At 41.5% G+C, this 16,485-nt stretch overlaps 8 protein-coding genes and 2 non-coding genes across 10 annotated transcripts; 5 read left to right on the top strand and 5 right to left on the bottom strand.

Moving 5' to 3' along the window:
- Nucleotides 1-20: 20 nt before the first annotated feature.
- On the bottom strand, nucleotides 21-1,427 carry PEX12 (ubiquitin-protein ligase peroxin 12; the record flags this gene model as incomplete). The annotated part of the gene is made up of 1 exon (XM_020209710.1): nucleotides 21-1,427. The coding sequence occupies one exon, from the start codon at nucleotides 1,425-1,427 to the stop codon at nucleotides 21-23; it is 1,407 nt and encodes a 468-aa protein (XP_020064824.1).
- Nucleotides 1,428-1,810: 383 nt separating this feature from the next.
- CANTADRAFT_5420 (uncharacterized protein) lies at nucleotides 1,811-2,281 on the top strand (the record flags this gene model as incomplete). The annotated part of the gene is made up of 1 exon (XM_020210296.1): nucleotides 1,811-2,281. One exon carries the CDS (start codon nucleotides 1,811-1,813, stop codon nucleotides 2,279-2,281), a length of 471 nt encoding a protein of 156 aa, XP_020064823.1.
- A 70-nt stretch (nucleotides 2,282-2,351) lies between these two features.
- NOT3 (CCR4-NOT core subunit) lies at nucleotides 2,352-4,112 on the bottom strand (the record flags this gene model as incomplete). The annotated part of the gene is made up of 1 exon (XM_020209668.1): nucleotides 2,352-4,112. The coding sequence occupies one exon, from the start codon at nucleotides 4,110-4,112 to the stop codon at nucleotides 2,352-2,354; it is 1,761 nt and encodes a 586-aa protein (XP_020064822.1).
- An 825-nt stretch (nucleotides 4,113-4,937) lies between these two features.
- KAR2 (Hsp70 family ATPase) lies at nucleotides 4,938-6,983 on the bottom strand (the record flags this gene model as incomplete). The annotated part of the gene is made up of 1 exon (XM_020209742.1): nucleotides 4,938-6,983. One exon carries the CDS (start codon nucleotides 6,981-6,983, stop codon nucleotides 4,938-4,940), a length of 2,046 nt encoding a protein of 681 aa, XP_020064821.1.
- Nucleotides 6,984-8,672: 1,689 nt separating this feature from the next.
- BCY1 (cAMP-dependent protein kinase regulatory subunit) lies at nucleotides 8,673-10,082 on the top strand (the record flags this gene model as incomplete). The annotated part of the gene is made up of 1 exon (XM_020206644.1): nucleotides 8,673-10,082. One exon carries the CDS (start codon nucleotides 8,673-8,675, stop codon nucleotides 10,080-10,082), a length of 1,410 nt encoding a protein of 469 aa, XP_020064820.1.
- A 335-nt stretch (nucleotides 10,083-10,417) lies between these two features.
- Nucleotides 10,418-10,861, top strand: ERG28 (Erg28p; the record flags this gene model as incomplete). Its single annotated transcript, XM_020210291.1, has 1 exon — nucleotides 10,418-10,861. The coding sequence occupies one exon, from the start codon at nucleotides 10,418-10,420 to the stop codon at nucleotides 10,859-10,861; it is 444 nt and encodes a 147-aa protein (XP_020064819.1).
- A 1,542-nt stretch (nucleotides 10,862-12,403) lies between these two features.
- On the top strand, nucleotides 12,404-12,485 carry CANTADRAFT_t123. The gene has a single exon. It is a non-coding gene; the product is annotated as a tRNA-Leu (tRNA).
- A 22-nt stretch (nucleotides 12,486-12,507) lies between these two features.
- Nucleotides 12,508-13,627, bottom strand: CANTADRAFT_25590 (uncharacterized protein). The gene has a single exon (XM_020207472.1). The coding sequence runs from the start codon at nucleotides 13,423-13,425 to the stop codon at nucleotides 12,553-12,555; it is 873 nt and encodes a 290-aa protein (XP_020064818.1). The 5' UTR covers nucleotides 13,426-13,627; the 3' UTR covers nucleotides 12,508-12,552.
- A 133-nt stretch (nucleotides 13,628-13,760) lies between these two features.
- On the top strand, nucleotides 13,761-16,031 carry RRN3 (rDNA-binding RNA polymerase I transcriptional factor). The gene is made up of 2 exons (XM_020207471.1): nucleotides 13,761-13,998; nucleotides 14,137-16,031. Exons 1-2 carry the CDS (start codon nucleotides 13,813-13,815, stop codon nucleotides 15,973-15,975), a joined length of 2,025 nt encoding a protein of 674 aa, XP_020064817.1. The 5' UTR covers nucleotides 13,761-13,812; the 3' UTR covers nucleotides 15,976-16,031.
- An 80-nt stretch (nucleotides 16,032-16,111) lies between these two features.
- On the bottom strand, nucleotides 16,112-16,183 carry CANTADRAFT_t87. The gene has a single exon. It is a non-coding gene; the product is annotated as a tRNA-Val (tRNA).
- Nucleotides 16,184-16,485: the final 302 nt, after the last annotated feature.

Below are 16,485 nucleotides of genomic sequence, written 5' to 3'. Positions count from 1 at the left end.
TGAATTTGTCTTATTTTATACTAAAATATAAGTCTTCGTATACCCTCAATATCCCATTCCTCCTTAATTGCATTCCACTTACAACCTAATAGCTTTCTACCTGTAATAGGGCATCTTCCACCCTTGTTAATGTCATAAGAGATCTTCTCCACCTCCTTTGAAGTTCCAGCCTCGCCCTTTTCATCTTCTCCATCGTCTTCATCGTCTTCGTCAACATCTTCATCATCATCATCATCATCATCATCATCTTGCTTTGCACTATCAGATTTCCTGCTAGCCTTTTCTGAGACTAGAATATGCGATTTTTCAAGGTAATTATAAATGCATGAATAGTCAAAAACGTAACCAGTCTCGATAATTGCAGGGTTCGTAAGTTCGTTTTTGCACAAAGGACATGTTTTTCCAGAACGGTAGACCTTGTTCGTGACGGACTTTTCGCTTTGAGCACCTCTAGAATCCCTTAAGGCTTTGGCCAAAGTTGATGGTGGGGGTAATGTGAAATCCAATACATTACCCTGATTCTTCAAGAGCTTGGATGAGAATCCCGAGTTATTCCACCATTCCAAAAACTTCAACGAGAAAATTGCAACCGGGAAAAAGGTACCCAAAAGGAACTTGATTACTTTCCACGATGGCCTAGTGAAATTCTTGGTTAAAAGCCTTATAATATAATCGAGGGTTGTTGGAGGTGAGACCTTATTAATTTTGGTCTTCGACTTGCTGGAAACAGAAGGCTCGTTCTTGGAGTAGTCATACAGATTCAATCTGGAGTAATTGATGTTGAATAAATAGGTTAGTAATGTAGGTGATTTGGTTTTTCCACTCAAATACATCAATGTGGTGATGAGGTTTCCAGCCCTGTATGTGCTTTGCAAGTAGGGAAAAACTTGAACGTATATCCTCTTCAAGTTGATCTTGAGGTTTTCCTCGTTAGTGTTTCCCTCGCTGGGGTTGAGTTGATTGGTGATGAACTTGGTGTACCATGTTTCATGCAAGTATTCCAACTTTTCTGAAATGTAAGCAACGCCAGTAACTTCGAATATGGAGACTGCCTTCTGAAACCCAGTCAATGCCCTTCTTTCCTCAATCATTGAGGGCACCAACTGGGTCAACTTTCCACTATTGTACTTTGAATCGGAGATAGGAGTTTGGTTTACTCTTTTCAACCCATAAAAGTTCTCAGTGAACGAGCCTTGCCAGTACTTGAAGAAGTACCACTCCACAAAGCTTCGGAATGCAAGGTTGAGCTCGTCAAAGTGGTTATTGACCCTCAAGAGGTAGTAAGGATACTTGCTAGCATAGTGCACCAAGATGTACCGCAAGGAAGGCGATAACAACGATTCCAATTGGCCAGCCGAGATCAACTCGAAGAGCGTGGGTGTCTCCGAGTCGAGCTGTGATGCATCCAAAGATGAATAGTACTCCATCTTGCTGGGAAAGAGGGTGCTGTGTTCTCACATTTGAAATGTGGAGATGATTCTTTTGTCCTCGGATCATTTGGTGGGGTCGTGTACCGAAGACTGACATCTACTGGGGGCAGTTGCTATCGGCTAGGCAGGTGTTATTTGCTTCAGGTCCTGGTGCTTGTCATAATTCGCTTTCAAGGAACAGTCAATGTGTAATTAGTAAACCATAGAAACTGCTACCACGGTCTTTAGGAGAATCTTGCAGGTTATTTACCTTTCTCACTATTGACTCAGCCTATTTTGAAATGCTCACTCAGTTTTTGCAGCATTCTGAGGTATCCACAAGCTGATTTCTTCACCGAATTTCAATAGAGATTGAACTTCTAGACATTTCATCGCCGCTCATGGAGAAATTGGAATCTTTAGCTTCTATTGTGCATGAGTTTCAAATAAAACGAGTGTCCCTCAAACTCTTTGGGATTGATAGTAAAGAATTCGAAAACTACACTCAGGTCGAATGGATACCCTACGAGGACCGTTTTCAGTCAATGCCATGCTTAATTTCAGCGAATGGGACTCACAGCGAGTACCAATGCCGCGAAGAAGTGTCAATGTTGAGTGAGGGTTCTTCTGAAGGTGTGGCATTAAGTTCCAATGATTTTCCCATGGAGGATACCCCTGAATCTAGTTTGAACCACACTAATGGTAGAGAAAAGTATAACTATCACCAGTTGTTGAGCGAGGCCATGCTAGAGTCAGACGTGAGTCTCCTCCACAGCGAACTATATCCGGAAGAAATTCTTCAATCGGAGTGCAATGAAACTACAGAAGGAAATATACATTCGGAGCCGTTCTTTATTTTGGATGAAAAGTGAATTACTGTAAAGTGTTTTTCATAGGGTACTAGTTATGGAGTGGTTTTAAACTTTGGTTTTTGATACTCAATCAACAGAGAACTGTCGATGGGGCCAGTTGGCTCAAGTTATTGTCAAACTTGAAACCGAACTTAACAAAGATTTCCCAAGTTGACAAATCAAAAACTTGGTAGTCCCCATATTCCACCGCAGTAGCTTCTTCTGTTGATATCAACTTGATACATTTGAACCAATAGAGATAATTACTCGATGCAGTTGTTGATCCCGAAAACTTGACACTGTTTCCAGGCGAAATGGTTTTGTTGAGTGAATCATCGATCCTGTTTCTGTAAGGTCTCCATCCTAATTTTAACAAACAGGATTCTGCAATAAGGTTTTCAATAGGAGTCAAACCATAGTAATAACCATAGAATAATACCAAAGCAAATTCGTTGATTATTGGACCATTTTCAACATTGTTCTGAGCTGTGAGTGATTCCAACTCTATCAAAAATTGTTCAAATTGATCTCCTGCCCTAATTTTATTCCAGTAGGATTGTAACTTGAATAGTTGCAAAGGAGGCTTAAATTGGGCACTGTTATAGTTGTTGTTAAGAAGTGGTTGGATCTGGTGAGGTGAATAGGGTTTGTGAATTGGGCTCACGAATTGATTGAATTCATTGGAGTCATAAAGTAGCCTAAAATCATGCGAGTTATTTCTTTTTGATGTGAATGATATGATGAGGTCTTGCATTCCTGGTGGTAATTTATGCAAGTTTGGATCACTGAATAAATTCAACTCTATACTTGATAAAGATGAGTTCTTCAATACCTGCACATATTTGCTGATCTTTCCCTCCTGTGAACCTTCCGAAGTTGTTGATGCAGATTTGATTATGGGCTTCACAGACAAGTCCTTCTGGCTTTCGACTTTCATGGGTACTTGTGGCGTCACACTTTGCGTTTTAACCTCAACCGGCTTCATGGTCTCAGAATCGAGTATACCTGCGACTGCAGCAGCAGACCATTTCAATCCCCCAATTGGTTTGGATGGAGTAGTTGCCGGCTTAAGTATTTTGATAATCCCTGGATTCGAAATCTCTGGGCTTGAAACATGTCTTGGTTTTGGTGATGGAGTTTTATGACTAAAAGCATCGTTCTGGGATGTGAGTTCACTTGTCAAAATATCCTTTGCGTGGCCATTTGAGTAATTCGAACCGTTTAGCAATATCTGACTTTGCTTGGGCAACTCTTTGACCGGAGTGGAGAAGACTTCTGAGTCATGTATTTCGGAATAGTCATCGTCAGGGGTTATCAGATTGAAAATATCATCATACAAGGTTGAGTCATTGACCACAGCATTTTCTGAGTTGGAGTTTGAGCTCACATAGTTGATCAAATCTTCCTTGATTACCCATATTAAGGAGGTATCAATAAGTTTGTTTGATCTCAATAATTTGATGATTTTCATTATTTTCTTGGTATGAAACTTGTTGAGATCCTTGCTTGATTGTATCTTCTCCTTCTTACTTTCAATGATGCTTAAATTGTTCTTCCTCAACTTCTTTTGGGATAACTTCTCGTATTCACTGTTCAATTTTTTGGTCTGTTCACTTATCTGACTTATGATATCCTTTAAGAACTTGATAGCTTCCACTGCCTCTGGACCCAATGTGGTATCTTCTTCGTCTTCCTCCGTTGAATCATTGTCATCAAAATTGAAGTCCTCATCGTCATCATCATCATCGTCGTCGTCATCCCTTGTGGTGTTTTCCAACGATGCCATCAATATCGATTGGTTTGAAAAGGTTTTCAACTTCGAGGTTCTTTCAACATCTTTATACACTTCCATGGCTTCTTCGATAAGCTTTTTGTTATCATTGAGTTTGGTTGCCAAAGTAGAAGATGACAAGGATAGCGATTTGATTACTTCATTCAGTTGCCAGATCTTGATCTGTTCACGGAATTTTTGTAACCTCTTGATCTCCTTTTTCAAATCACTCTCCAACTTTTCTTTTTCTCGCTGGTTATCGCTGTCACCCTCGGTATTGATGCTTTCGTATCTATCATAATGATAATTGAACTCATGCAATCCTTCTTGGATTTTCTTGAATACTATATCAATTTCCCTGGTTTTGTTAGTACTGCTGCCGAAAAATTTCATAACTTTCTGATGGTACAACACTGAGATCATCAATAGGATCCGCTTCGAAACAAGCTAGGTAGTGACTCAATTCGGCTTGGCCAAAAGTCCACTAGTCAGAAAGCCCATGAATCACCACAATAGACATTCGTTGTGATCGGCTGTCAACTTTTGATTGGATCGAATCAAGTCGGGCTCAACAGATAAGCCGGTTCCTTGAAAATGTTGAGATTATAACATACTTTTGGAGTTTCCTATTCGACATGATAATTTCAAGGTCTTAGCAGTGATATGGAATCCCCCTAATGAATACTTGTCGTGCTGGAACTGTACCTATGATATGTCTCTAACAGGAAATAGAAAAAATTTTAGGTTCCGGATGGCCATGAACACGTGATCTATCAAAGTTGCAAATACCCTTGCAGCTGTTAACAAAACGGTGAAGAACGCTACAAGCAAGTCAATAAATATTATATGTACTGAGTCCAAGAGTAGCCTGGAGTTTATATTTTTTACACTAGCAAAAGATGACAATTACAATTCATCGTTTTCGAAGTCATCGTCAGAATCGTCGTCACCGAACTTAGCATCACCAGAAGCACCAGCGCCGGAACCTTCACCGTACAACTTGGCGGTGATTGGGTTGGCGATGTTGACCAACTTGGTCTTTTGTTCATCGAATTCTTCACCGGTGGCAGTGTCGTAGTTGTCTTCAATGAATTCCAAGGTTTCCTTAATGGCATCATCCAAAGTTTCCTTGTCATCATCATCCAACTTGCCTCCCAATCCAGTTTCGGAAGTGTCAGCCAATTGACCCTTCAACAAGTGAGCGTAGTTCTCCAAGGAGTTACGGGATTCAATCTTAGTCTTCAATTCGGCATCTTGTTGAGCGTACTTTTCAGCTTCTTCAACCATTCTGTCGATGTCTTCCTTGGATAATCTACCCTTGTCGTTGGTGATGGTGATGGATTCAGACTTACCAGTTCCTTCGTCCATGGCTTCAACCTTCAAGATACCATTGGCATCTAAGGAGAAGGTGACCTTAATTTGAGGAACACCTCTTGGAGCAGGTGGGATACCGGTCAATTCGAACTTACCCAATTTGTTGTTGTCCTTAGCTAAAGCTCTTTCACCTTCGTAAACTTGAATCAACACAGTTGGTTGGTTGTCAGCAGCGGTGGAGAAGATTTGAGACTTCTTGGTTGGAATAGCGGTGTTTCTGTTGATCAAGGTGGTCATAACACCACCGGTGGTTTCAATACCTAAGGTCAATGGGTTAACATCCAATAAGACGATGTCATCGACACCTTCTTCACCAGAAAGAACACCAGCTTGAACAGCGGCACCGTAAGCAACAGCTTCGTCAGGGTTAATACCCTTAGAAGCCTTCTTACCATCGAAGAAGTTTTCCAATAATTCTTGAACCTTTGGAATTCTGGTAGAACCACCGACCAAGACAATATCGTCAATTTCGGACTTCTTGACACCAGCATCAGCAAGAACTTGCTCGACTGGCTTCAAGGTCTTCTTGAAAGAAGCAATGTTCAATTCTTCGAACTTAGCTCTGGAAAGAGTTTCAGAGAAGTCAATACCGTCAACGAAGGAGTCAATTTCAACTCTGACACTCATTTGAGAAGAAAGAGTTCTCTTGGCCTTTTCGGCTTCTCTCTTCAACTTGGAGATAGCCTTAGGGTTGGAGGAAATGTCGACACCGTGCTTCTTCTTGAAAACCTTGGACAAGTGTCTAACAACCTTGAAATCGAAATCTTCACCACCCAAGTGAGTGTCACCAGCAGTAGCCAAGACTTCAAAAACACCACCTTCGATGGACAACAAGGAAACATCGAAGGTACCACCACCCAAGTCGTAAACAATGATTTGCTTTTCACCATCGGTCTTGTCCAAACCGTAAGCAATAGCAGCAGCAGTTGGCTCGTTAACAATTCTTAAAACATTCAAACCGGCGATAGTACCAGCATCTTTGGTTGCTTGTCTTTGAGCATCGTTGAAGTAAGCTGGAACAGTGACAACAGCATGGGTAACCTTCTTGCCCAAGTATTCCTCGGCAATGGACTTCATCTTACCCAAGATCATACCTGAGATTTCTTCAGGGCTGAAAGTCTTTTCCTCACCATTGAACTCAACCTTGACAACAGGCTTGTTGTCCTTCTTGGCAATGTTGTATGGCAAGTGCTTGAGTTCCTTTTGGACAGTGTCGTCGTTGTACTTCAAACCGATCAATCTCTTGATGTCGAACACGGTGTTCTCGACGTTGGAAGGAGCTTGGTTCTTGGCGGCGTCACCGATCAATCTTTCGTCTTCGGTGAAAGCAACGTAGGATGGGGTGATTCTGTTACCTTGGTCGTTGGCCAAGATTTCAACCTTACCGTTCTTCATCACACCCACACACGAGTAGGTGGTACCCAAATCGATACCGATGACAGTACCGTAACTCTCGGTGGTGTTGTCGTCATCGGCAGCAGCGAGCGCCATAGGGCTCTTGGAGCCGAGGAAAGGCACCAAGAGGGCGAGCGCCACGTACAACAAGCACACTTGTGGCAACCAGTTGTTTTTGAACATGGTTGGATTACTGGTGGACTTCGTGGGATTCTTTGCAGGGGGAATTCAAGTTGAGGTCGTTCTAGTTCCTTGATAGGGCACCAGCGTATATGAACAGAGTCGGAGAAGCGAAAAGCGTTTGTGAACAAATGCTAGCTATGAACTCTGGAACAATATGGAGGTTTTAAATAATCACCTGAAAAGTTATTGACACGTAAATTGGGCGCTCCGTCCTGCATACCAAAGTGGCCACGAGAACATTAACGAAGCATATAGAACTTTGGCGCCGCGACAATTCCTGCGTGGAGCGAGCAACACCGGCATTTGGGTGGTGGGGTGCGAGATCTTATTAGGTGGCACCGGCTGTCATGTGACTGGCACCGTCAGGTTTGAGACCATGCTGTGGCAGTTGGAGTGGGTTGAGCCAGTCATTTTGTAGGGGTGTCACGCGGGGACACTGGAAGCACGTGATTGTTACCGTGTGGTTCTGTTACAGTTTAGCAACCTGGAGAGCTGCGAAGGGTGCCACTACGAGCCGTCTTCTTGAGCGGGGTGGCTGAAACTTCAGCCACACCTGTTCCTGCGGTATGGCCCAATTAGAGACATTGGGAGGCGGTAATTTCTCAGACAGGAAAGGTTAATTCTTTTGACGTTTTCAGGGAATTTGGCAAGGGTAGAGACTACCTGTAAAAACTGGCCAGAGAAACCAGCACCCACTTGAGCTCATGGCTTTTAGTCCTTTCAATTGCTAGCAGTTCGCTTTAACCATCAACTGGTAGGCATGGAAGAAAATAGTACGATTATTTCAGTCTGGTCCCGTTGAACTAGCGCCACTGAAATATTAATACGTTTCTTTGCCTCGGGGCCATACCGGCTGAACTACACCACTGAATTGAATAATACGCTCAATGGTTTGCAGTCACCCGAATTGGGCCTCGCTTCAAACTAGCAACTACACTAAAATATAAATATATCATTTCGGTACTGGCGAACTTTGTCTCGAATATTATTATGAAGTAATGGTATTTTAGATATTATTTTATTCCCGTACTTCAAAAAGGCTCGACTCCCGTAATCCAGTACTAGCTCTAGTAATTTATCAAATCCGTGAATAAATTGAAGATTGTGGGACATCCCGAAAATGGCATGCCAATTCCGATCCTCTATGCCAATGGCTCGTATTTCGCCCGTGGCTACTGGCCCCGTTTGTATGCCGTCTCTACCTGGTGGCAAATCCTACCCAATGGCCCATTGCCAACAAGGAACACACTTGCCCCCACACCACCCAGCACAATATGCCCTAGACGGATCCAACGCCAGACCATCACCAGACCACCCCCAGTCTGGCCAATCCTGTCTGGCCTCCCTAACGGTGGCCAGTTTCGGAGTGTAACCTGCAGTCCCGCTCTTCTCCAGCAACCTGCAACTCCCCGACACCATTCGCCACTTGCACGACTACCCCCTCTCCATCCAACAACATACCGCTGCCGATCAAGCAATTCTATCCAGGTTATCGTCCCGTCAATTATTGATCAACCTTGCTAGATCCTTCATATAAACCCCACCCGAGTTCTTTCTGTGTATATCTAGCCAGACTCCCCCATTGCTCAACCCTTGAGACGTATCTAAGACGTATCAAGAATCAAGATCTAGCTTCACATCGTTTTTACTGACCTTACCAATCGATCGTCAACCCAGCATCCCATCATCATGGCTCAACAGCAATTCATAACAGACGAGTTGAACCAATTGCAGAAGGATATCATTTCCAAGAACCCTTCTGACATATTGCAGTTCTGTGCCAACTACTTCAACACCAAGTTACAATCACAGAGATCCCAATTGTGGTCACAGCAACACAAGGCGAAAGCTGCTGGCATAAACTTGTTCCCAGACGTGGAAAACGTCAACATCAACTCTTTCGGAAGCGGCGTCGTTCTTGACAGACAACCTTCGTTCAAGTCTCCTTTTGGCGACAACGATCCCCACTCTAACCACAATGACGATGATCCACACGGTCCAGGCGCTGCCGGTGCTCCCGAATCGTCGACCTCCAATAAGGCTGGCTTATTCAAGAACAACTTCGATGTCAGCCACCAAGCCCCCCAAAAACACGACCATGACGTAGATCCTAGTGACTCTACAACCACCTCAGGTTCTTCTTTCCCTGGTAAGTCCACCGGTCCATTTGCCAAAGGTTTATCCAAGATTCCAATTGCATTCAACGCTAATAGAAGAACTTCTGTCTCTGCTGAAGCATTAAATCCTGACAAGTTCAAGTCTGACTCTTGGAAGCCTCCAACCAACAACCTTACCTCTTCCCAAAGAGCTGACTTGTCAAAAACTTTGGCCTCAAACTTCCTCTTCCAACAATTGGATGGTACTTCTAAGAAAACGGTCATCGAAGCATTGTCTCCAAAAACCTTTTCCAAGGACACCGAAATCATTACTCAAGGAGATGAAGGTGATTACTTCTACATCATTGAAAAAGGTACTGTTGATTTCTACGTCAATGGCTCCAAAGTCAACTCTAGCAATGAAGGTTCATCTTTCGGTGAATTGGCATTGATGTACAACTCTCCAAGAGCTGCCACTGCTGTTGCTGCCACCGATGTCACGTGTTGGGCTTTGGACCGTTTGACCTTCCGTCGTATTTTATTGGAGGGCACCTTCAACAGAAGATTGATGTACGAGGATTTCTTGAAGGATGTGGAAGTGTTGAAATCATTATCGAGCCACGAAAGATCTAAATTAGCTGATGCTTTGAGTACTGAAATCTACGAGAAGGGTGACAAGATTGTCACCGAAGGTGAGCAAGGTGAAAACTTTTACTTCATCGAAAGTGGTAGTTGTCAAGTTTACAACAATCAATCTGGTGTGATCAAACAATTGACTAAGGGTGACTACTTTGGTGAGATTGCTTTGTTGAACGACAAGCCTAGACAAGCCACCGTGGAAGCTTTGGACCACGTTATCGTTGCAACTTTAGGCAAGGCTGGATTCCAAAGATTATTGGGTCCTGCTGTGGAAGTTTTGAAGTCAAATGATCCTACTGCTCCAAGAACCCACGAAAATGCTTCTGCCTCTCAACACCCTACCTCTGTTGCTGCCTCAAAGTGAGCTGAACACTGAAATCATTATACAAAGCTTCAGTCATGTTTCACCTTAACTTTATGATCTAGTGAACAAACCATCCGTTGTTGGTAAATCTTGTGTTAACTGTTTGCCATAACCTGGCCATTCATTGTTTTCTCTAACCCCTTATCCCTTGTTTGTGTTGGTCAATTTTTTTAGTATGTGCTTGCAGTATTTGTAAGGGCTTTATTAGTGCCTTTTGTAACGTATAATGATCAAATTTGAAAAATTATGTAAGCTTGATTTTCATGATTCGCGGCAAGCTAGATATGAAGTTTGCAGATCTCGAATGAACAACAATTCTCATACTTTACCTTAACATGGACTACTTGCAAGCATACTTACCCAACTCCCCAAGCGGGGGCAAATTGCCATACTGGTTGTTGTTCATCTCTGCTGTTTCCATCTTCAATTCCGTGCAAACTTACCAGTCGAGCGAGTTATCATTGACTAGAAAGGTATACGAAGAGGAAGCCAATTCTCGTCACTCCACTCCTCAAGTCACCAGATTGAGTGCTAGAACCTTTGGAACATGGACCTTTATCTCGTCACTTGTTAGATTTTACGGGGCCTATTACGTGACCAACCCCCAAATCTTTCAACTCACCCAATGGACTTTCCTTGTCGCTGCTGGCCACTTTTTCAGTGAGTGGTTGGTTTTCGGAACCTGTAAGTTGGGCAAGGGTCTTGCTGGTCCAGGAATCGTCAGTATCTTGTCTCTTATCTGGATGCACTCTCAAAAGGAGTTCTACCTCGGTGCTTAAGTTTCTGAATGTTGACATTAACTGAAATGAATTGTATTGGAGTATGGACCCTCTCCGTCTCCAATCTTACATAGGGTTCTCTTCGAATTACCTCGAGGATCATTACACAATATCGATGCCAGAACGCTCGTAGATTGGATCATTTGTAGAACATTAATAGCCGCATATTTGTTAGGAATAGCTTTGCTGAAGACCGGGGTGCCATACATCGGTCCCTGTTTTCTAAGCATTATGCTTGTCATATGATAGCTAGTAACACACTGGTCCAAATAAGGGATAGAGGAGAATTTTTCAGGAATGACATTGCCCATGGCGTTCTTTGGAATTCTTGTGTGAACCGTTCGATTGAAGGGAATATTGTGCGCCCGAAGTCACTCACTCAAACCATCTAGTTTCCTGAATTGACCAAAATCCCAAGGCTGGGTGTATCATTCAACATACACTACTCTGTCTGATCTTTTTTATTGTGTCTAACTAACTAAAAATAATAATTGAGTCGATTACTAAATGGAAATCAATGCGCTTTGTAGAAATAAATTCTACCATGAAGCCTTTAGAGAGAGTTTGAAGAAATCTAGAAGGAAACTAAAACTTTTATACGTCTCCATTTTATAACAAGGTGTCTATTTTAAACCTGAAATGAACAATATTGAACTCAAGGGCATCAAAGTCATTATGTATTTAAAGTGGATCTAAGCGTCACCCGAAACAATGTCAGATACAATTGGTAGTGACCATCGAATAGAAGCAACACCCCATGGATGAACAATCTCTCAAGAGTGGAAGTTACTACTGATAATCAGGGATTGTTTTTGGTCAATTTTATAGTATTTTCAATGATTGCAGCTCAAATAAGAACATACTGACGTGATGAGCCGGGCTACATGTTAGTGATAATTAGAAAGCTCCGGAGGAGTTACTTATCATAAATCTAATATATTAGAAGCTTAACAACTACCTTTCGGAGTTTGATTTACACAGCTTAAACAGGAATTATATTAGTTATGAAAGGGAACCGAGTTTTAAGATTACAAAGGTGTTGAAATTTTTTAGGTTAGAATCTCATGTTCAAATTTTAACAAAAACTTAATTCAGAAACTAACTTTGTACTATCAAGGAGGTAATGAGTATATTCATTTGTCTAATAAGAAATGATCAAATAATTAATCAAGAGAACCTATAGCCAAGAAACTTTAAAATTGTTCTTATCCTTGAATCTTTCTGACCACTCTGTAAATTACCTGCTGGTTATCATTTTAGTAAACTTGATACAAACATGCTATTTATCTACTAATGGGAAATGTATTACAATCAACTCTCCAGATGTATCGATAGTTAGTCATTGGCCAAAGTTACCCAAGCAACAGTGTATCCCGATTTTAACGGATTATTAGTTTTACTTTTCCTTTGAAAGAACTTTTACTACCCTCTAAACTATGTATTGACCCGAAGGACGCCAAATACCCCGAGCGTGAGCGTTTTATGATTTTTTTTATACTATACAAGTGATGTTTCTTTCCGGAACTTGAATGTTTATAAAATGGCTCTTTGGCCGAGCGGTTAAGGCGGTAGACTCAAGTTCTACTATCGTAAAGATGCACGCGTTCGAATCGCGTAGGAGTCATTATTTTTTTCTTTTTCCTATCCTTTGTTTAACTAGGCATTCAGGTTTTTTGTTCATTACGTTAAAGTTATATACGGGTATTGTTATTCGTGAGACCATGCCACACTACATGCTTGGTAATTTGAGCCTTCAAATTATCCAAAATTGTTAGCTGTTCTGTGAGAAGACTGAGCTGTGCGGTTTGAAGTGTTACCTGATCAGCATTAGACCGGTCGGAACCCATTCTTTTGATCGTGTCTAGTTTGTTGGACAAGTGAACAACAAGCCTGTTAATCTCATTTCGTTTTGCCGAATCTTCAGTCGTCTTAGCTTCCGAACTAGTTTCCAAATATTGTATTACCTTCAGTACCTTCTCGTTCAATTGATTGACAGTCATGGCCATGTTTTCCTTGTGTTCTACGTTACTGGGACCCTCATCTGCAGCTGTGCTACCGGAATACTCCTGGTGGTTTACTGCAGTTGTTGTGGCAATAAACTCACTTTCATTGGTACGGACAACAGTCTTTAACGGCTCGAGTGTGCCCAGTAAGTAGCTTTGGAACGCAGCTGTGCTCTCTTTCGACCTGAGCTCGTTACTATCGAAAACAGAGCAAATCAATGCGCCGTTGATACCTATGCATTGTTTGGTCTGTTCAACTATGGATATGGTTAACGAGTTGAGAGACGTGCTGTTATTTATGTTGTAGATACCCACAATATGGTATGCGGGATTGACAGTTCGGAATTGATCGAGTCTCCTCTGAAGATATTCTTGATCTATTGTAGATGCAACCACCAATGTTTCGAAGGAGGTATGTACAACTATTTGGTTACCGTCATCAACACCCAAAAGCACGCCAAACTTTCCCTCTGACCCGCGGACGATGTGATCAGACACATTGAAGAGTACCAACGAATGCAATTCTACTTTCTCCAATGGTTTCCTGGTTTCTGATTGCATGCTGATAGTGCCAAATCAATTGGCCCTAGCGAAATCTGTCTAGAGTAGCTCCTGCAGATAGTGGAAGTGGTATCAGTGCCACAGTTTCCATACATCAGCAGACAACTGCCAGTGAAAAGTCACCATACAAGAGAATGTGCCTCTGAAATGGAGCTCTAAGGCCACTTGTGAGGTATGGATTGTCTACTCTCGAATTATCTAAGGCTTGGCCACGAAGCATCTCATATATAGTTGATGGGCCCCCCTCCCATCGCAAAATTACCTAATCAAGCGGTAATGCGACATTTTCACCATTTTTTATTCATTTTTGTAATCATCTCTTCTCATATCAAACAGATCTGTTAAGGACTTAGATGAAGAATACCCAGTAAGAAGAACATAATGATAATGTCCGTGCATGATCCTATAGCCCGTAAACGATCACTCGGAGTTCCTGAAACAAAGGACGGAGTGGTCAATAAGAAATTCAAAAGTGAAAATAAGGAGATACCAGAAGATGCTACCGCCAGTAACTTCTTTTCAGAAAAGATGTATTCAGCATACGTTAAGTCTGCGTTGGACTCATTGGACAAAGTACGTACAGTTGTTTGGTGTTACCTATACCCTTCTTTCGTTCTTTCATGATGTCTTGGACTGGTGGTTCAGTCTGGTAACATCTTAGTCGTGTGAATCTTAGGGGGTACGATTTGTGGGCATTATACTAACGTTTAGAATGATCCTGTGCCGATCAACTCCTTGACTTCCAAGATAAACTTACCCTTCACTCATAAGGATGCCATTTCCCTTGCCCATATGAACGTGGTTTTGAACGGGTTGATATCCAATGTCTCAAAACTTGATAACAAATCATGTCATGAATTGATATCGGCTGTGCTTGAATTTAAATGGCTCGATGTGGCAAGCAGGCAGGACTCGGCTTATTCACAATTCACCGACCTATACTCAAGGTTCATTAGTGTCTTGGTGTCCTCCTTTCCCAAATACTTGCATGAGGTCACCAAGAAACTTGTTGGGGAGTTTAGCAGGTCTGAATGCTTGCCAGCTCCTGCTGCATTGAACAAGCATCATGAGATCTTATCAAAGCTCATCAAATTCATTCCAACCTGCATTAACTCATTACCTCAAACTTTACAAAAGCATTTTCCACATCATTTATCATCCAACACTGCTGAGCTAACCAACTACGTTCAGAATTTGATGAAAATTATCACATATTGTCCAGACCTCCAATTCAATATTTGGCAACTCATCATCGAATGTTGCATTAAACTTGATGTCGAGTTGCAAAACGAATTGGATGACTTGGATGATGACGAGATTGAAGAGTTAATCAACGGTAAGGATGAGGATGAGGATGATGAGGATGATGAAGATGATGAAGATGAGGGTGTTGATACCGACGAAACAAAGGCCGGAGATAAATCAGTCCTCGAAGATGTAATAGGTGACATCGACGAAGTTCTCGATGGAGATCTGGAGTATTTAATCGATCCAATTACTTCCACTGCAAACATTAAAAAGCTCCTGTCGAAGTTGGATTCGGTTATGAATTTATTGTTAACAAATACTTCCAATTCATTCACACAAGAGGAATTAAATGAAGGTAATGGAGTTCCGTTGTTCAATACCATTACCTCTTTGTTTAGAAGTCATATCTTACCTACTCACTTCACAAAATCAATTCAATTCATTATTTTCCATATTTCCCAATATCAGCCGGAACTTGCTGATTCATATCTTGTCTTGCTTATCGACGTTGCATTCAATACCAACGAGATTTTGGAGAAAAGACTTAAGGCAATGCAATATTTGTCATCTTATATTGCAAGGGCTAAGAACTTGTCAAGACATCAAATTGTATTTATTGTCAGCTATTTAGTTGGTTGGTTGAACAAATACATGTTGGAGAGGGAATGTGAAATTTATGATCAAGATGATAACTCACAAAGAGCCTCCAACCAAAAGGGAAACCAGACGGGAGGTATGGAAAGGTTTAAGTTGTTCTATGCTGCATTCCAAGCTTTGTTGTACATCTTTTGCTTTAGACATGACCTGTTGTACAAGAGCTCTAAGCCTGCTTCTGCTGATCAGTCATTTGGTGATTCTGAATGGGAATGTGACTTGGACAAGTTTTTCCAAAGAGTCATTCTTGCCAAATTTAACCCATTGAAGTTTTGTGATGAGACTGTGGTTTATATTTTTGCTAAGCTTGCTACCAAATTGAATGTGTGTTACTGCTATTCGATTATTGAGCATAACAAAAGGGAAAGAATGTTACAAACCAATGGTAAGGCCACCTTGCCTTCCGCAGTGGCAAACTTCAAGCAAAAACAAGAATTTTTAGATTTAGAGGGTTATTTCCCTTTTGATCCTCTTGTTCTTCCAACTTGCAAAGCACTCATCAGTAAAAACTATGTTGAATGGTCTGAAGTTAACCCAAGTGGAGATGATGCGGATGATGATGAAGATAGTGGTAGTCACCAGGAGGCTATGAGTGATGATGATATAGTTTCTTCTGATGAGGAAATTACAAGTGATGAAGAGGATTAATAGAATGGTTAGTAATTAGCATATACTGTATATTTAGTCGTAAAATACAGGTCTGTGAATTAAAGATACTTCGTAAGCATCATCACCATTTAATGTAGTAGATAGCATGGTCAAAGAAAATGAAAAAAATAACAAATGATTCCATCGAGGATCGAACTCGAGACCTTCTCTAGGTGAGAGAGACGTCATACCGCTAGACCATAGAACCATATTTGTTGAGGATTTTGAGAAGTATGTGAACAGAATTTGTTAATTACATGAATTTTTTTTTTTAAAAAGTTGCCCAGTTTGACCTCAAAGTTTCAGTTATTTTGCTGCTATTGAAGGAAATACAATTTCCGGTACAGATCTCATAAATGCCACACACAATTTTTCGAGAGTGATTGGATGTTAAACAAGCAATAACGAATCCAAACGGAGACATTGTACGTTTCTGAACTTTCAAGCAGTTGTCTTGTTCTTTCAGCAATTTCGTTGGTTATTACTATGCCAAATTCTCGCCTCAAAAAT

This window comes from Suhomyces tanzawaensis (genome assembly GCF_001661415.1).
Source record: "Suhomyces tanzawaensis NRRL Y-17324 unplaced genomic scaffold CANTAscaffold_3, whole genome shotgun sequence".
NCBI classification, from domain to species: domain Eukaryota; kingdom Fungi; phylum Ascomycota; class Pichiomycetes; order Serinales; family Debaryomycetaceae; genus Suhomyces; species Suhomyces tanzawaensis.
Note: the sequence above shows the minus strand (reverse complement) of the source record. Positions and strands in the feature narration are given on the sequence as shown.